At 43.2% G+C, this 18,027-nt stretch overlaps 1 protein-coding gene across 6 annotated transcripts in view; it reads left to right on the forward strand.

Moving 5' to 3' along the window:
* The window catches only part of LOC109715775 (protein root UVB sensitive 1, chloroplastic), a 32,381-nt gene that overhangs the window by 13,216 nt on the left and 1,138 nt on the right, over positions 1 to 18,027 (forward strand). Inside the window, exon 9 of one of the 6 annotated variants that reach the window (XM_020240935.1) lies at positions 13,689 to 13,868. The exons of 3 other annotated variants lie outside the window; for them this stretch is intronic. In XM_020240935.1, coding sequence (XP_020096524.1) covers positions 13,689 to 13,745 — 57 coding nt within the window. In that variant the 3' untranslated portion in view covers positions 13,746 to 13,868. Of the gene's footprint in view, positions 1 to 6,356; positions 6,397 to 13,688; positions 13,869 to 18,027 lie in introns of those variants that run through there. 2 more of the 6 variants (XM_020240937.1, XM_020240938.1) reach the window with 2 other exon arrangements.

Below are 18,027 nucleotides of genomic sequence, written 5' to 3' on the forward strand. Positions count from 1 at the left end.
TTTTGATTTGAATTTAAATTCACAATTCACAATTCACAATCGAAAACTGTATGATTGAATTGTAAATTTAAAGTTAAATTCGAATCAAAATAAAATATAAAAATTAAATTAAAAATCATACTTGTATTTAGATTCAAATTTGAAATTAAAAATTAAAAATTAAAACTTAATTTTAAATTTGAATTGAACATATGAACAAAATTTGTATTTTTTAAATTGCAACGCACGGGAATCATTTTGGAAACTAATGTGATTCCACCCTGATTCATTTAACAATCCGACCCTAGGAGGCCGGATTGAAAAATGGGGTGATTAGGGGATCCCTATTGAAAAATGGGGTGATTAGGGGATCCCTATTTCACCCGGGAATTGGAATCGGAATGAGAATTTCGGATACAAAACAACAATTGGAATTCTTGTTTCCGATTCTGATTCCAAGGTTAAAAATCCTTTAACCAAACACGCCCAAAATGGATTAGCATGACATGAAATAAGGTCCAGTGGTCCTGTGTATTTTTGTTATTAGCTTCGAAGCTTTGTGTTGAGAAAATATGCAGTGACTGAACGGGTTTATTAACCTTTTCTTTGGAAATTAGTTGAAATAGCTTTCCTATCTCGAGGACTTGTAGATTATTCCCATAAAGTGCTACAAGAACCACTTGTATGAGCATGCTTAGCCCATTATTGCTCATCAATTATAGGACAAACAACTCAAATCTTCAGTGGTACCATTGTAGCATGATATTCACATAGTTTTATCTTTAGCTAGCTGCGATGTGGTTGATGTCTTTTTCTTCTAGATTTTGTGAGCGGGATAATTACTTATGTACCCCTCAAAACTTCTAAAATATTTTATATACCCTTGCCTTTTTTTGTTTCAAATATACCCCTCGTATGTTTCTCCGTTTTTCAAAAATAACTCTGCTGTTACTACCCGTTAAGTCATCTCGGGTTAAATCTGGGTCAAATTTCGACCAGAATTAAAAAGAAGTCAAAATACCTCTTTTGCCCCTAACTTAAGGGCAAATAAAAAAAGTTAGTGATGGTAGGAGGGTATATTTGAAAGGGCAAAAAGTCAAAATACTTCTTTTGTCCCTAATTTAAGGGCAAATAAGAGAAGTTAGTGACGGTAGAAGGGTATGTTTAAAAGGGCAAAATTGTAATTTTCCAGAGATAACGATTGTTCACAGAGATAACGACTGTTCCTAACAATTCGCTAACAGAATTTAACTCTAACGGTATATTTGAAAGAACTTGGAATGTTAAAACTTTTTTTTTATATTAGCCTTCTAAGGAGGTAAATAAGAAAGTCTGAAACTTTTCAGCAGTACATAAGCAATTACCCCTTTGTGATTTGAGTGTCAGACCATATTATCTTGTATTATATTGTACTATTCATAGATCATATGATATGGGAGTCTTCTCATAGTTTATAGAGCGGGCTTCTATATCAATGCACACACGTGCGCACACACACACACTTATATGATATGGGGTTTTTGTCAAAATTAGTGGATACCCTTGCTTGTTTATCTTAGATAAGGACCTGACATTCGCTATCAGCATCAACACAAGATTGGATTTATCAGTTCAAAAGTTTGCAACAACTAATCAACCTACGCAACTTTTCTTGGTCATTCTATTGAAAGACTGCCTAGGCGAGTTCTCGATTTTCTTAAAGACTGCACAATTGAAAAGAGAGCTTACACTATCATTTTCTCCTTCCCGTGCTTTGTATTTGCTGATATGTTGCTTTCACACCCCCCAACCTTTTTGTCACGCCCTGAGACCGCCAATTGGGCTTGCTCAAGGGCGTGCAACAGACCCACCGAACGGGCAAGACTTCCGCTACCCGTTGCGAAGTGGAATCACATACCAACCTGTACAATCATACACGATATGGATACATGCAATATCAGAGCACAACTAATTTAAACCATTTGACTTTAAACAATTTTAAAGTCTACAACTAGAAACTATTTCACAAAAATTTAACTTCATTAGAGATTACATGATTTGATCCCAAAATATTACAATGTTTGATTGTCAAATAAAAAAGGTACTCTCACTAGACTGACCTACTCGATCTGTCTGTTCTGCGATACCTTTTCTTTGGTCCCGTGCCTCACCGGCTATGGTAGGATCTGAAAAAGTGGTAAACAACAAACGGGTGAGAACTACAGTTAGCTTCTAGCTAGTGCAACCATCGAAAGTGGCTCTCTACACTCACCCGGTCCAAAGGAGGCATTAGTAGATACGTAATGATAACAACATATATTTCTATTATAGAAATGCAATAATGGAAACTCAACTACAATGCCTAAAATATACAAGATGCCACTCCATCCTTTTTTACAAGTTTATCCAATTTGTCTCAACGGACTCAATACCTCTCATTTATACATTTCTTTGAACCACTTGGTAGTTTAATTGCTATTCTTGTTACTCATGTAGAATCGATTGTTCACACACCATTTCAATCGGTAGGTAAATGGGGTCGGTTGGTCCCGGGCTCCCCCAAGTACCTTATAGGGAGTCGATTGCTCGCACGCCTCCTTTTTCAGTTTGACGCTTCTGGAAGGTTAACTATTACACCTTAGGTCCATGAATTTTAGGGTGTGTTGGTTCGAAGTCAGAATCGGTATCGGAATTGGAATGAGAATAAGTTGGAAACGAAATCGGAATGATTAATTATCTCATTCTGTTTGGTTCGCAACCTAAATTGGAATCGAAATGAACCATTCCTATTGTGGATGTTTGATTTAGATCGAAATCAGAAATGTAATCAAATTAATATGTCAATTTTATCTTTATAATATATTAGTTTAAATTCAAACTGAAAATTAAATATTAAAAATTTATTAAATTCAAACTGAAAATTAAATATTAAAAATTTATGTCCAAATTTTAAAATGATGTCAAAATTTTAAATATATTTTTTTAAAAAATAAAAATTTAAAATTGAATGGATAATTCAAAATATAAAGCTAAATTTCGATTTATTCAAATTCAAACTTAAAATTATAATTTAAAATTCAATTTGAATCCATAAATTTAATTTAAATTAAATAAAATTTGAATAAAACTTTAGATTGTAAATTAAATTTAAATTTAAATTTATAAATTAGATTCGAAATGCTTGATTGAATTTTTTTAATTTAAGTTCAAATTAAAATTAAAATTTATAAATATAATTTTTAAATTTAAACTTATGTTTTAATTAAAAAATAAGCTTGAAAAATGTAAATTTAATCCGAACAAATCTATTACACCCGGATTTAATTTTCAATCAGTCCTCCTAGGCCGGGTTGGAAAAAAAAGGTAATTGGAGGGATTTCTATTCACTTGGGAATCGAAATTAGAATGGGAATCCCGCATACGAAACATGAACAAATAGATTCATCCATTCCAATTCCAATTCTAGGGTGAAAAAGGGGCGAACCAAACAGGTCCCTAGTGTTATCAACCATGTCCCATACAAAAACTTGTTCTCTAGTTCACATTTAACCTAGAGTTTACATGTCACTATGTTTTACCTTATGTTTTGACCTAAGTTAAATGCCACACATGTTTAATCTATATTTTAGGTTCACATTATACTTATGTGCACATAATCAATTATCCCATTTCCATACAAGAGGGTCACCTTAATTTTTTCTATAATGCAACTAACATCACATTTAGTTCGATAATTACAATTTTGCATGCTAATAATCTAAGAAACAATGGACAAAGAGGAGATCAAACCCTTTTCGGTGATATTTTCCACCTTTGCTAGATCCTTCACCAAAGAAATGGACTTGATCTTTTGAACCACCAAGAAAAATTTCTAAAAATAGTTCTAGCAATCAGAACCCCAAAAATCCCCATTTGGAAAAATTCTAAAATCAAAACTCTAAAAACTCGCTCATCGCTCACTTCTTCTCTTTTGCAAGCCAAACATGGGGGAGAAGGGTCTTTTCTTCCTCCTAGAGCTTCCTCTTGAACCTCAACTTTTCCAAGCCTCAAAAGAGATGGATCCAAGCTCCAAGCTCCTCAAAAATGGTGGATGCGTTTTCCTTTCTAGAGAGAGAAAGGGAGGACAGAGAGGGAGGGAAATAGGGAAATAATTGTGAAATTATGGTTCCCAGTGGCAGTGAGAAACCCTATTTATTCGGTTGCTACAATAGCAACTTAACCCTATAATTCTTTTTATTCACATCTAAACAAAACTCAGTCTATACGCAGGGTTTCGGGCGCCCGCTCGGCCTTTCGGGTGTCCGATAGAAAGTGTAAGTTGCCCCTTTTACGTAGCTGCGCTCGGTTTAAAATACCGGACGCCCGCTTTACAATTTGGGTGCCCAAAATTACAATCGAGCATTCGAGTGTTTATTCTGTCGTGGGAGGGGTGTGCTCTTTGGTTGAGCGTCTGAATGTGGTATCGGGTGGCACAGTAGACTGTCTGAATGTTGTTTTGGGCACTCACAGAACAATTCGGGCGTTCGAACCTTTTGTGAAGTGAAACCTTCTCTCGGGTTGGGAGTCCGAAAGTTATCAGGGCGCTCGCAAGTAGGGTCCGAAATCAATATCACTGTAACATATCACTTCCTCGTAAAATGTGCCGAGTTTCGTCGAAACGAGTGGAACGCGGAGTCGGTTAAGTTGGAACGAGTTACAATGGGTTCTAAGAGCTTTAGAGCCATTGTATAGGGTGTATGGACCCATGAGAGCAAACCTGTGAAAATTTGGCTAAGAACGAGAAATCATGCTCTCAGGGTTCGGACCCTAGCTGCAGGGTTCGGACCCCGTATGCGCAAAATGCCTTGCGCGGGCTGACTGGGAGTGGTGTTGCTCTCGGGGTCCGGACCTTAGCTTCAGGGTCCGAACCCCGTATGCGAAAACTGCCTAGGATGGGCTGATGTGAAAAATGGAAATGAGAGGGGCTTAAGTGCATAAATGGCATGATGTGTGGGTTAAGTGTGAGAGGGCTGGGGTTAGGGCTCATTTCCTCCCAACCCAAACAAAATAGCTCCCTCTCTCTCTCTCTCTAAAACTTCTCTCTCTAGGGCTTGAGCAAGAGAGCTTTTGGAGAGGTCTTGGTGGAGAAGAAGAACAAGTAGAGGGTGTTGCTTGCTATTGTGCAATAGATTGGAGAAAAGCTTGAACCAAAGGTGAGATTCCTTGGTTTCTAAGCTAGGTTTTGATTTAATTTCTTCTAGTATGTATCTAGGAGATGATTTAGAGGATTTCCCCCATAGTTTTCCATGTTAAGGACTAGAAATGGGGAAGATGATATTGTTGAGGGACCTCAACTTAGGGTTTTTGGATTTTGAGATCGAAGCTTGGGATTGATCTCATTTTAACCTAATTGGTAGGTCAACGAACGCGTTGGTGCTCTCGGTTCGGTGATACGACGAGCGTGCGCGAGGATATTGATAAAAGAAGCTAAATTGGTACAGATCGTCGCAGCTCGCGGCGTAGAAGTCTAAAAATTGTGGAAAATTGGGTTTCGGCATCCTAGTATCACTAAGAGGTGGGGGGTGCTGTCCGGAAACACCGGATTTCTATGTCTATGTTACTTTCTTTGAGCATATTGATATTAGCATTCATGCATATAGGGTAGTGTGATGTGTTTTTGGTTGAATTGCGTTTAGATGCTTAAAAAATATGTGAAATGATAAAGAACCATGTGAACCATGTATGTGAGAACCGTATGTGTATGTGAATGCGAGAACGGACCATGACAATAGTAAACAAAGGTGACATTGACATTAGTGACCGGATTGACGCCGAGAATGTAAATGACTAAACAAGGTTTAGCTTATTGTGGCATCAGGACCATTGTGACTCAGGCTTGGGTAGTATATATGATATGGTAGGACCTATCATTGGCATTGAGATATTGTGGCATGAGACAGGTTTGGCTATGTCCTCAAATTGAGGATTGGATCGTACTCACACATTGGTTCCGGCTTGAGAGAGGTAGCTCCTCCTCAAGCGGTGTACTCCGGAGTGTAGACACCACGGGGAGAGTACCCCGGTGAAGATCCCTCGGGTGGTTGAGCCTTGTGCCTCCCCCGGTAGACGGGATGTGTGGATTGTGAGTTTGGGGTAAACCAGGAGCACCCCGGGATGATTGGGTAAAGGTTAAAGAGAATGAGATACGAACATGCATGCATAATTATCATGTATTGGATTATCTATCTATCTGTTGACTACTTTCTTGCAGGCATTGTATTAGTAGTGCATTAGTTGGTTTGTTATCTACTTTCTTGAAATACATATGCTTGAAATAGGCCTCGTGGGCGAGTCGGCGCGGTCGTCGGCCGAACCCACTGGGAATTTCGTTCTAGTTCTCATTACCACTAACCCTGCAGATCCGTGCACGAGCGGGGCGGCGGAGGATCGAGGCAAGGGTATCGCGCCGTAGCTAGCGGCCTCGGAGTGTATAGGCATACCCTATATTTTGAGTATTCAACTTTTGTATGTTGAATTATAAATCATGTAATGTAAAAGATGTAAATCCTTTATTTTGGTTAAAGGCTAGTGTGATGTAAATATGAATGAATGAAAAGAACGAATGTAAATGTATAGTGCTTGTGTTTGATTCAAAGGAAATCAAATGACAAGTATGTGGATAAATGTTTAGTTAGTTTCGATGCTTTCACATGTGATTTGGTTGTTGTTTGCCCTCGTGCAAGCCTTGTATAATTGCATTCATTTGTGTTGAATTACTTGTATTATACATGTTGTTGCAGCCTTGGGCGGACAGGGGAGGTGCTGTTCGTTCGGCGTCTGTTCGCGTGCTCGAACCGATCAAATTAGCGGCTCCGGGGCGTGACAGATATGGTAATATCAGAGCGAAGTGAAAGCAAAAGTCTAGGATGGACTTAAGGACCTTAGGATTGGAGACCTTAAGGACTTGGGAGATGTTTGACGTGGACTCGGAAGTGCGGAAGCTAACTGATTGGGTTGTTGTAAGAACTTCTCTAAAAGGAGTTAGAGATGGATTCAAGTATTCATTTGTTTTCTTCTTGAAGTGTTATGTGGGCGGCCGACTACATGACGCCGACAGTTGAAAATGAGGACACTTGTTTGCTTTCGCTTAATTGGGTAGTTGTTTGGAACGTGTAAGAGTTACGCATGTCGAGTATTAACGCGTGTGTTTCGTTTCAGGAACAAATGTTCCCGAGACGTTATACGCGTAGGTCCGCTCTGGCATTGCCTGATGAGGTGCCCGAGCAAGCGGGATCTGATGAAGTGCGTGAGTTGCGGGCCCAAGTAGCGGCTTTGGCCGGGGCTATGCGACAGCAAGGGGAGCAGATAGGACGGCTCCATCAGTTGGTGGCTCGACAGGCGGCGGCGGCTGCACCTGTACCTCAGGACTCGCCCGCACCTGTGGCACCTACTCCGGTGGCGGCGGCACCGATGACGGCTATTCCTCCGATGGCTTCGGGATCTTCGGCTCCTATCCCAGAGGTACTTGAGGCCGAGTAGGAGCGGTCGTTGGCGGCGTTGACGACCTTCAAGCGATTTAACCCTCCGACCTTCTTGGGTGACGTAAAAGACCCATGGTTGATGGAGTCGTGGCTGTCCGCGATGGAGGCGTTGTTCGAGGACATTTACACCCTCGAGAAAGACAAGGTTCGCTTGACGGCTCACTGTTTAGAGGGGTCGGCTAGATCATGGTGGACGTGAATAAAGAATGGTCGGTCTTTGGATCCGGTTACTAGGACTTGGGAGACATTCCGGGAGATCTTGTTAATGGAGTATTTTCCCGAAAGCGATAAGCGGAAGATCAAGGAGGACTTTCGCAAGTGAAGGCAAGAAAACCGAACGATGCGGGAGTACGAAAGAGAGTTCTCGCACATGGTTGATTGCGTTCCGAGCTTTGTTCATGGAGATCGGGACCGAGCGGAGGTCTTCGAGCGCGGATTGCGGCCGGAGATATTCAAGATTATTCATGCGCTTCGGCTGAAGACCTATGAGGACGTGTTGGATCGTGCGCTGTGGGTAGAGCGCGGCAACACTATTGCGCGTGAGGAACGCGAGGCGTTTGAAAAGGACAAGGAGAAGTCCAAGAAGCGACCAGCTAGTGGTTCCGCAGGGCAGTCGAGTTCTAAGCGACCCCCTCGTTACCTGAAGTCGCAGTGACGGGGAGGCAGGAGCTAGTCAAGGAGTCAGACGACTTCCTTCCCCTGTGTGATCTGCGGCGGAAATCACAAGCCGAATGATTGTTCTCAGCGTGACGGGAGGTGCTTCCGATGCGGCCAAGCGGGACACATGAGTTGGGATTGTCCGGGCGGCGCATCACCTGCTCCGTCAATTGCTTCGGCTCAGTATGCTCCATGACAGCTTGCAGGACTGCCACCTGCTATGTCGGCTGGGCGCGCTTCAGCACCGCGTCAGTCGGAAGGATCACGTGCACTGAGTGGACAGGTTTTCGCCACTCAGGTGGAGGAGCAGCCTGCCGTACCCGACGACGTCGTGGCAGGTATTATTCTGATTAATGGCATTAGAGCAAAAGCATTGTTTGATACGGGTGCATCACATTCGTTTATTGGTGCATCGTTTGCTAAGACTCATGGCATGGAAATAGTGTATCACGATTATTAGTGGGTTAACGCACTGGAACATTCGTTTAGAGTTCACGAGGAGTGCTTAGCTTGTCCGGTTCAGATCGGCGAGTGGATCACGCCGGCGGACTTGCTAGTGTTGAAGCGGATGTGGGGATTTGATGTCATCTTGGGAGTTAATTGGCTCTCCAAGTATTATGCCAACATTGACTGTGATAGTAAGGTGATTACTTTTCGTGAGCCTGGTCAAGAGGAGTTAGTGTATCGAGCGTGCAAGAGCTCACGCTTCGCAGCGACCGTGTCGGCGGCGAGGGCGAGAAAGATGATCAAAGGTGGATGTGTGGCCTATTTGGCAACCATGATAGAGGCTCAGAAGGAACACCCTGAACTTGGAAATATCCGAGTTGCATGTGAATTTCCGGATGTGTTTCCGGCAGAGTTACCGGGATTGCCACCGGATCAGGAGATCGAGTTTGTCATTGACTTGATTCCCGGAGTGGCGCCAATTTCGAAGGTTCCGTATAGAATGGCACCGGCGGAGCTTAAAGAGTTAAAGGCTCAATTGCAGGACTTGCTCGATAAAGGCTTTGTGAGGCCGAGCGTGTCACCGTGGGGAGCTCCAGTGCTCTTTGTGAAGAAGAAGGACGGTACACTTCGACTTTGCGTTGATTATCGCGAGTTGAATAAGGTGACGATCAAGAACAAATACTCGTTGCCGAGAATAGACGACCTGTTTGATCAGTTGCAGGGGTCGCGGGTATACTTGAAGATAGATCTTCAGTCGGGATATCACCGGTTGAAGATCCGGCCGAAGGATGTGCACAAGACGGCGTGCCGTACGCGGTATGGCCACTATGAGTTTACGGTAATGCCGTTTGGGCTTACGAATGCCCCGACAGCATTCATGGACCTAATGAATCGGGTCTTTCGACCGTTGTTGGACAAGTGCGTCGTAGTGTTTATCGACGACGTGTTGGTGTACTCGCGGAGTGAGGAAGAACACGAGGAGCATCTGAGAATCGTGTTGCAGATACTCCGGAACGAGAAGCTTTATGCTAAGCTTAAAAAGTACGAGTTTTGGCTTTCGGAGGTGACTTTCTTAGGCCATGTGATTTTTGGGAGCGGGGTCTCTGTGGATCCGAGAAAGATTGAGGCGGTTAGAGATTGGCCTCGCCCGACGAGTGTGACGGAAGTCCGCAGTTTCCTCGGATTGGCGGGCTACTATCGGCGTTTTGTGGAGGGGTTTGCGAAGTTGACTACTCTCACACGCCTTACGCACAAAGGAGTAAGATTTGTATGGAGTGATGGTTGCGACCAAAGCTTCCAAGAGCTAAAACAGAAGTTGACGTCTACCCTGGTACTTGCGTTGCCAACGCCGGGAGAGAGCTTCATGGTATACAGTGATGCTTCCTATAGTGGCCTCGGGTGTGTTCTTATGCAAAATGGGCGAGTCATTGCGTATGCTTCGCGCCAGTTGAAGAGCTATGAGAAGAACAACATGATACATGACCTCGAGTTAGCGGCGGTCATTTCCGCGCTAAAGCTACGGAGGCATTACCTCTACGGTGAGCATTGTGAGGTGTATACCGATCACAAGAGCCTCAAGTATTTATTCACCGAGAAAGTTAAACATGCGGCAGCGGCGGTGGTTGGAGCTGTTCAAGGATTATGACTTTACTATCCTATACCACCCCGGGAAAGCTAATGTCGTTGCCGATGCGCTAAGCAGGAAATCAGTTGAGAACTTGGCGACGGCGATTACTAGTCAACAGTTGTTGCAAAGAGAAATGCCACGGTTTGGATTAGAAGTAGTGGCGTCGGAGGTTCCGACCATCTTGGCGGCACTAGTGGTTCGACCGACCTTATTGGAAAGGATTAAGGAACGGGAAGTGGATGATCCGTATCTCCAAAAGATGCAGAATGACGTTGATGGCGGACGCGTCGGTGACTTCGGCGTGGGATCCGACGGTGCACTTCGGTTCAGAAACCGATTGTGCGTACCCAAGAATGACAAAATCCGTAAGATGGTGTTGCAAGAGGCAAGAGGCACATCATTCCCCGTATAGTATACACCCGGGCGGCACTAAGATGTACAAGGATTTGAAGCTACATTATTGGTGGCCGGGTATGAAAAGAGACATTGGGGAGTTTGTGGCGCAGTGTTTGACGTGCTAGCAAGTGAAGGTCCAGCGTCGATTTTTCGCTGGGAAGTTGCAGAGCTTACCAATCCCCGTGTGGAAATGGGAGGACTTAGTGATGGACTTTGTGGTCGGTCTACCCCGATCGCAAGCTGGACATGATGCCATATGGGTGGTTATGGACCGTCTGACGAAGTCGGCTCATTTCTTGCCGATCCACACCACGTGGTCAGGAGGCAAGTTGGCACTAGTTTACTTGGACGAGGTAGTGAGATTTCATGGGGTTCCCGTGTTGATTGTATCAGATCGAGATCTCCGGTTCATTTCTCATTTCTGGAAGAGCTTGCAGGATGCTTTAGGCACGCGGCTCGATTTTAGTACGGCGTTTCATCCTCAGAGTGATGGCTAGTCAGAGAGGACAATTCAGATACTCGAGGATATGTTGCGAGCATGTGTGCTTGATTACCGTGGAGGGTGGCATGAGCATTTGCCGATGGCGGAGTTCGCTTACAACAATAGTTCTCAAGAAAGTATAGCGATGGCGCCGTTTGAGGCACTTTATGGGCGTAAGTGTCGCTCTCCTATCCATTGGAGCGAGGTGGGCGAAGGAGTCACCCTTGGTCTGGATGTGGTGCGAGAGGCGAAGAGAAAGTCCGTCTTGCTCGCCAACGATTGATGACGGCACAATCGCGGCAACGAAGTATGCCAATAAGCGCCGAAAGGATTTGGAATTCGCGGTTGGCGACCGTATATTTCTCAAAGTGTCGCCAATGCGCGGGATGAAGCGATTTGGCATTCAGGGGAAGCTTAGTCCCCGGTATATTGGCCCGTATGAGATTCTAGAGCGAATCGGGCCCGTGGCGTACAAGTTAGCATTACCGCCGAAGCTTGCGGGAGTGCACAACGTGTTTCACGTATCGAATCTCCATTAGTATTTCCGGAACTCACATGTGTTGGAGTATGAACCGGTGGAGTTGCATGAGGATGTCACTTACGAAGAGTTTCCGGTGAGCATTCTTGCTCGAGAGGAGCGGAAGCTACGGAATCGGACTATTCAGTATGTCAAAGTGCAATGGAGTAATCACTCGAGGCGTAAATCGATGTGGGAACTCGAGGAGAAGATGCGTGAGGTCTATCCTCACTTGTTCGATCAAGTGAGCTAAGGTACGTGTCGAGTTTTGCGGACGAAACTGTTTTTAAGGGGTGGGGAATGTAACATATCACTTTCCCGTAAAATGTGCCGAGTTCCGTCGAAACGAGCGGAACGCGGAGTCGGTTAAGTTGGAACGAGTTACAACGGGTTCTAAGAGCTTTAGAGCCATTGTATAGGGTGTATGGACCCATGAGAGCAAACCTGTGAAAATCTGGCTAAGTACCAGAAATCATGCTCTCAGGGTCCGGACCATAGCTGTAGGGTCCGGACCCCGTATGCGCAAAATGCCCTGCGCGGGCTGACTGGGAATGGTGCTGCTCTCGGGGTCCGGACCTTAGCTTCAGGGTTCGGACCCCGTATGCGAAAACTGCCCAGGATGGGCTGATGTGAAAAATGGAAATGAGAGGGGCTTAAGTGCATAAATGGCATGATGTGTGGGTTAAGTGTGAGAGGGCTGGGGTTAGGGCTCATCTCCTCCCAACCCAAACAAAATATCTCCCTCTCTCTCTCTAAAACTCCTCTCTCTAGGGCTTGAGCAAGAGAGCTTTTGGAGAGGTCTTGGTGGAGAAGAAGAACAAGTAGAGGGTGTTGCTTGCTATTGTGCAAGAGATTGGAGAAAAGCTTGAACCAAAGGTGAGATTTCTTGGTTTCTAAGCTAGGTTTTGGTTTAATTCCTTTTAGTATGTATCTAGGAGATGATTTAGAGGATTTCCCCCATAGTTTTCCATGTTAAGGACTAGAAATGGGGACGATGACATTGTTGAGGGACCTTAACTTAGGGTTTTTGGATTTTGAGATCGAAGCTTGGGATTGATCTCATTTTAACCTAATTGGTAGGTCAACGAACGCGTTGGTGCGCTCGGTTCGGCGATACGACGAGCGTGCGCGAGGATATTGATAAAAGAAGCTAAATTGGTACAGATCGTCGCAGTTCGCGGCGTAGAAGTCTAAAAATTGTGAAAAATTGGGTTTCAGTATCCTAGTATCACTAAGAGGTGGGGGGTGCTGTCTGGAAACACCGGATTTCTCTCTATGTCTATGTTACCTTCTTTGAGCATATTGATGTTAGCATTCATGCATATAGGGTAGTGTGATGTGTTTTTGGTTGAATTGCATTTAGATGCTTAAAGAATATGTGAAATGATAAAGAACCATGTGAACCATGTATGTGAGAACCGTATGTGTATGTGAATGCGAGAACGGACCATGATAATAGTAAACAAAGGTGACATTGACATTAGTGACCGGATTGACACCGAGAATGTAAATGACTGAACAAGGTTTAGTTTATTGTGGCATCAGGACCATTGTGACTCAGGCTTGGGTGGTATATATGATATGGTAGGACCTATCATTGGCATTGAGATATTGTGGCATGAGACAGGTTTGGCTACGTCCTCAAATTGAGGATTGGATCGTACTCACACATTGGTTCCGGCTTGAGAGAGGTAGCTCCTCCTCAAGCGGTGTACTCCGGAGTGTAGACACCACGGGGAGAGTACCCCGGCGAAGATCCCTCGGGTGGTTGAGCCTTGTACCTCCCCCGGTAGACGGGATGTGTGGATTGTGAGTTTGGGGTAAACCAGGAGTACCCCGGGATGATTGGGTAAAGGCCAAAGAGAATGAGAAACGAACATGCATGCATAATTATCATGTATTGGATTATCTATCTATCTGTTGACTACTTTCTTGCAGGCATTGTATTAGTTGCATTAGTGGGTTTGATATTCTCCTTTATTGAAATACATATGCCTGAATAGACCTAGTGGGCGAGTCGGCGCGGTCGGCGGCCGAACCCACTGGGAACTTCGTTCTAGTTCTCCACCACCACTAACCCTGCAGATCCATGCGCGAGCGGGGGGGCGGAGGATCGAGGCAAGGGTATTGCGCCGTAGCTAGCGGCCTCGGAGTGTATAGGCATATCCTATATTTTGAGTATTCAACTTTTGTATGTTGAATTATAAATCATGTAATGTAAAAGATGTAAATCCTTTATTTTGGTTAAAGGCTAGTGTGATGTAAATATGAATGAATGAAAAGAATGAATGTAAATGTATAGTGCTTGTGTTTGATTCAAAGGAAATCAAATGACATGTATGTGGATAAATGTTTAGTTAGTTTCGATGCTTTCACATATGATTTGGTTGTTGTTTGTCTTCGTGCAAACCTTGTATAATTGCATTCATTTGTATTGAATTGCTTGTATTATACATGTTGTTGGAGCCTTGGGCGGACAGGGGAGGTGCTGTCCGTTCGGCTTCTGTTCGCGTGCCCGAACCGACCAAATTGGCGGCTCCGGGGCGTGACAATCCCAGCCCCACATGGTATCTTGGGCATCTAAATCCTAGATTCTCGCAATCTAGCTCTCTAGATAAGTGTCCAGAAGTTCCACGCGCTTCCAAGGGCCATCCGAAAGACATTTTGGGTGCTCGAACCTTTGTTCTGAGCGTTCGAATTGGTCTAGAACTTAGATTTCTGAGTTTTGAAGCATTGTGTCGATCCGAATTGATTTCAATTCGATCCAAACTTGTTCTAAACCTCTTAAAACCCATTTTAATCATACATAGCATGATTTAATCCGTACTTTATCAATTTAGCCAAAGTCCGGCACATTACTCATTTCCTCTAGACCCTCCTAGTTTATTAAGTTAACGAGAGCAAAACCATTCTTTCCATGAAGTGAGAAACTTTGAATTTATTGTCTTTTGTTCTATTATATGGAAATGGAAGCTACAAGAAATAGGATCAAGCGTGATGATCAGATAGGTTAGAAAAATGGAGAACTTCAGAAATTTCTAATAGAAAATGACCTCATCATTAAACTGCCTGAATGTATACTTTTGGTTGGCGTAGTTGAATAACTATGTGAAAATTCAGTGAAGTATGAGAGGATAGAAGAGAAGATTAAATAAACAATGCATAGTCTTTTGAGAATCTAGATACTAATGTTGGTAGTTCCCTGTTTGATGTCAATGCCCTATGGAGACAAACCAGAAGTATGCACTTTCTAGCAGCTTTTCATGTTGGTGTTATTGCTGTCCAGGTCCACAAGCTTGAAGTCTTGGCAGCTCTTATTAGTTGTACTGTGTTTATGCAAAGATCCAAATCACTGGGCATGCATCAGGGCCTACAATGTCTGCTATGACTCTGTAATTATAACATTGTCACTCCCCGGGCTATAGCGGAGGCCCCCCCGTGTACGGCAATAGACCCGCCGTTTGCACGGGAACACCGAGCACACATGAAGCGTTTGTTGAAAGAAACAAGTTTTAGGAGTCCACAATTAACAGGAATCAGATTATAAGAGTAACTGAAATCATATAGCAACACTGTACATACATATTTACTATACACCATACATTTCCAAAATGAAACTATAAAATAAATACAACTACCATTGGCCCTGCTAGTTCATATATGTATAGTCTGCTACAAAATAAACTCCATCAAGTGGTCCTCCTCTATTACACGCATGTCCGGGTAGGAGACGCTATCTGTCACGCAATCCCCTTATCTCGATCAGAAGCAGTTGGAGCCTTAGCTCTGAAACAGAAAAACAATAAAGAGAGGATGTGAGAACTACTGAACCATAGTCTCCAGTGGGTACCGTCGCCGACAACAATGACCTATATCACTAGGTCTATTAGAGGCAAGAGTAGTTTAAGTGGACTGTATGAAAGCAGGATATAAATGCTGGACATAAACTATCACTACCGTGCCTCCATGCTACTATTGCTTAAAACTGTAAATCATGAATATCATGCATCAACTAGCTACTGAATAAAGCAAAGTTGTAATCCAATCATATCGACTGACTCATAAGGCCAATCAAGCTTGCGGCCGTCTCATGCCTGGCCCCCACACTGAACTGGTTGTCCTTTGACGCATAGGCAACCATATATCAGCTGCTAGCCTCTGATAGTATCTGTGTCAAGCTCAATAGGGCTTCTGTAGGCTATGGTCATACGCGAATGACCAACCAGATTATAATAACATCAGTCAGGTGACTTCTGGCACAATCAAATATTGTCCAACACCGCACCTAGTCCTGTGGTATAAAATAATCCTACACTATCTCATAAACAATCACCGCTCACTAACCTGGGCATAAATCAATCTGTCTGTTTGTGCAAATATCAAAATCTCATCTCCACTAGAGGAAAGTCAACAGGATTGTGTAGGACTAAGAATACTGCTAGATGTAATCTTTTAACCAATTCTCAGGAAAGGAGAAATAAGCATCTGTATAAGGTTCATTGCTAACTGTACAATTTAGCACATAAGTATCAGAATCACAACTACCATGTCAACCTGTTAACATATGCTAAATTCTACATAATAAACATAGTAGGAAGTTTGTTTTTGGCAACATAATCCACCTGTATATGGTAGTCCAACAAGATAGAAAACAACGTTCAAAATCTCCTACTCACTGCTCCAAGAAAACCAGCAAGAAAACACCACAAAATCTATCTCCTATCACAATAGAAAATCTCTGCTGAAACTAACGTCCAACCAGGCTCTAAAAACCAACTAAAAAAAAAAAATCTAAAAATCCAATCTCCCAAAACCGTCGGTGGGACCATAGTCACCTACCTCAAAGATCTAGTGGGATATAAGGGTCAGCTTACGCTCTTCCTCTTCAACTAGGTGTGCTTCAAGGTCCACAGCACACCTCCAGCCAGAAGCAGGGAAGAAGGCTACCTCCTAGCTCAGTCCAGCAGAGAACTCCCTCACGTTGATGAGTACAGGAGGAAGGAGGAGAAGGAACTAAGGGATCTTAGGGGTCAAAAGGTGGAAGAGTGATGCAAAAGGTGGAAAAGAGTGAGTAGACATCACTTCCATGCTTTTATAAACAAAGTACAATTGTAAAAAGACCCTCAGAAATTAGAATAATGCACCTCAGCCCAAAAACGACTTTTCGGGTGCCCGGAACCAAACCTTCGGACGTCCGAATCCATTGGAGATGTGCCCGCTTCACAATCGGGCGTCCGAATCCATCGGAGATGTGCCCGCTTCACAATTGGACACCCAGACAGAAGCCCAAAGTCATCGTAGTTGCGCCTGATCATATTCGGGCGACCGAACTCTTTTGCTTGATTCTTCTGTGAATCATTGCGCACGTGTCACCGCTACGGTCAAATAATCACTACCCCACATCCAGGTTGCTACAGTGATTTTGGGTGTTCGGAACTCAACCACCCACTTTCGGATTCACTTATGATTCCTCTTGGCATCTAAAAGTTCGTTCGAAACCACCTCACACTCAGCTCGAATCTTTTCGGGCACCCTAAACCATTTCTGGACGTCCTGAAAGTCTAGAAACTTCAGTTCAGCTGAGTTTGCGATCCTGAGTACGTTTTTGCGTTTATTTAGCACCAAAACGGCTCCAACTCGGTTCGACGCTCTACAAACGTCCTGACCATCCACTTCTACTGGGACCTTGCCCGGTTGTCAAGATCCAGTACATTACAAATATAAATGGATTTGCATATAGGACTGCAGAGTTATGATCCCGTTGAAGTGGTCTTCTAGGAGGGATAATTTTCAGCTATGCTTGCATGAAGTAGCTGCTTCACTCCAACCTGCAACCTATGATTGTTAGCACAAGAAACTTACTATTGCTAATAAATCAATGTTAACGAAAGAACAAGATTAAGTCATCTTTTGCCACGATAAAAATAAATTGTTTAGGTGTATTAAATGGTCTTAGGATTGGTTTTGTTTATTTCAATATGCTTACTTCGCACTTCAATACATCTTTTTATGACTTCATCAAATTAGTTTTCGTGAATTAATGTATTCAAGAATTACATCCTAGAGGTGTACCCTTTTGGTATATGCCTATACACATTCGCAACTGGATTACTTGCTATACTAAGGTCTTTTTATTGAAAAAGAAAAAGATTTCTAAAAGCTGCTGAGTTACATCGGACTGTTCTCTACGATACTTACAGTAAGTATGAAATTTCAGTTTGTTAACAAGCAGAAGTTAATGATTTGTGAAGAAAAGTTGAATTTCAGAGACAAGTGTTTCCAATTACTTGAGACAGGAGATAAGGCTATAGGTACACCTTTCTGGCACTGAGATTTCGAAAATGTACATGAGGTATTCATTAGATGATGTCATTAAGATAATTTGTTGTGATATAAGATATTTAATGCTGATTGCAGCTTGTGA

This window comes from Ananas comosus, linkage group 9 (genome assembly GCF_001540865.1).
Source record: "Ananas comosus cultivar F153 linkage group 9, ASM154086v1, whole genome shotgun sequence".
In the NCBI taxonomy this organism is placed as follows: domain Eukaryota; kingdom Viridiplantae; phylum Streptophyta; class Magnoliopsida; order Poales; family Bromeliaceae; genus Ananas; species Ananas comosus.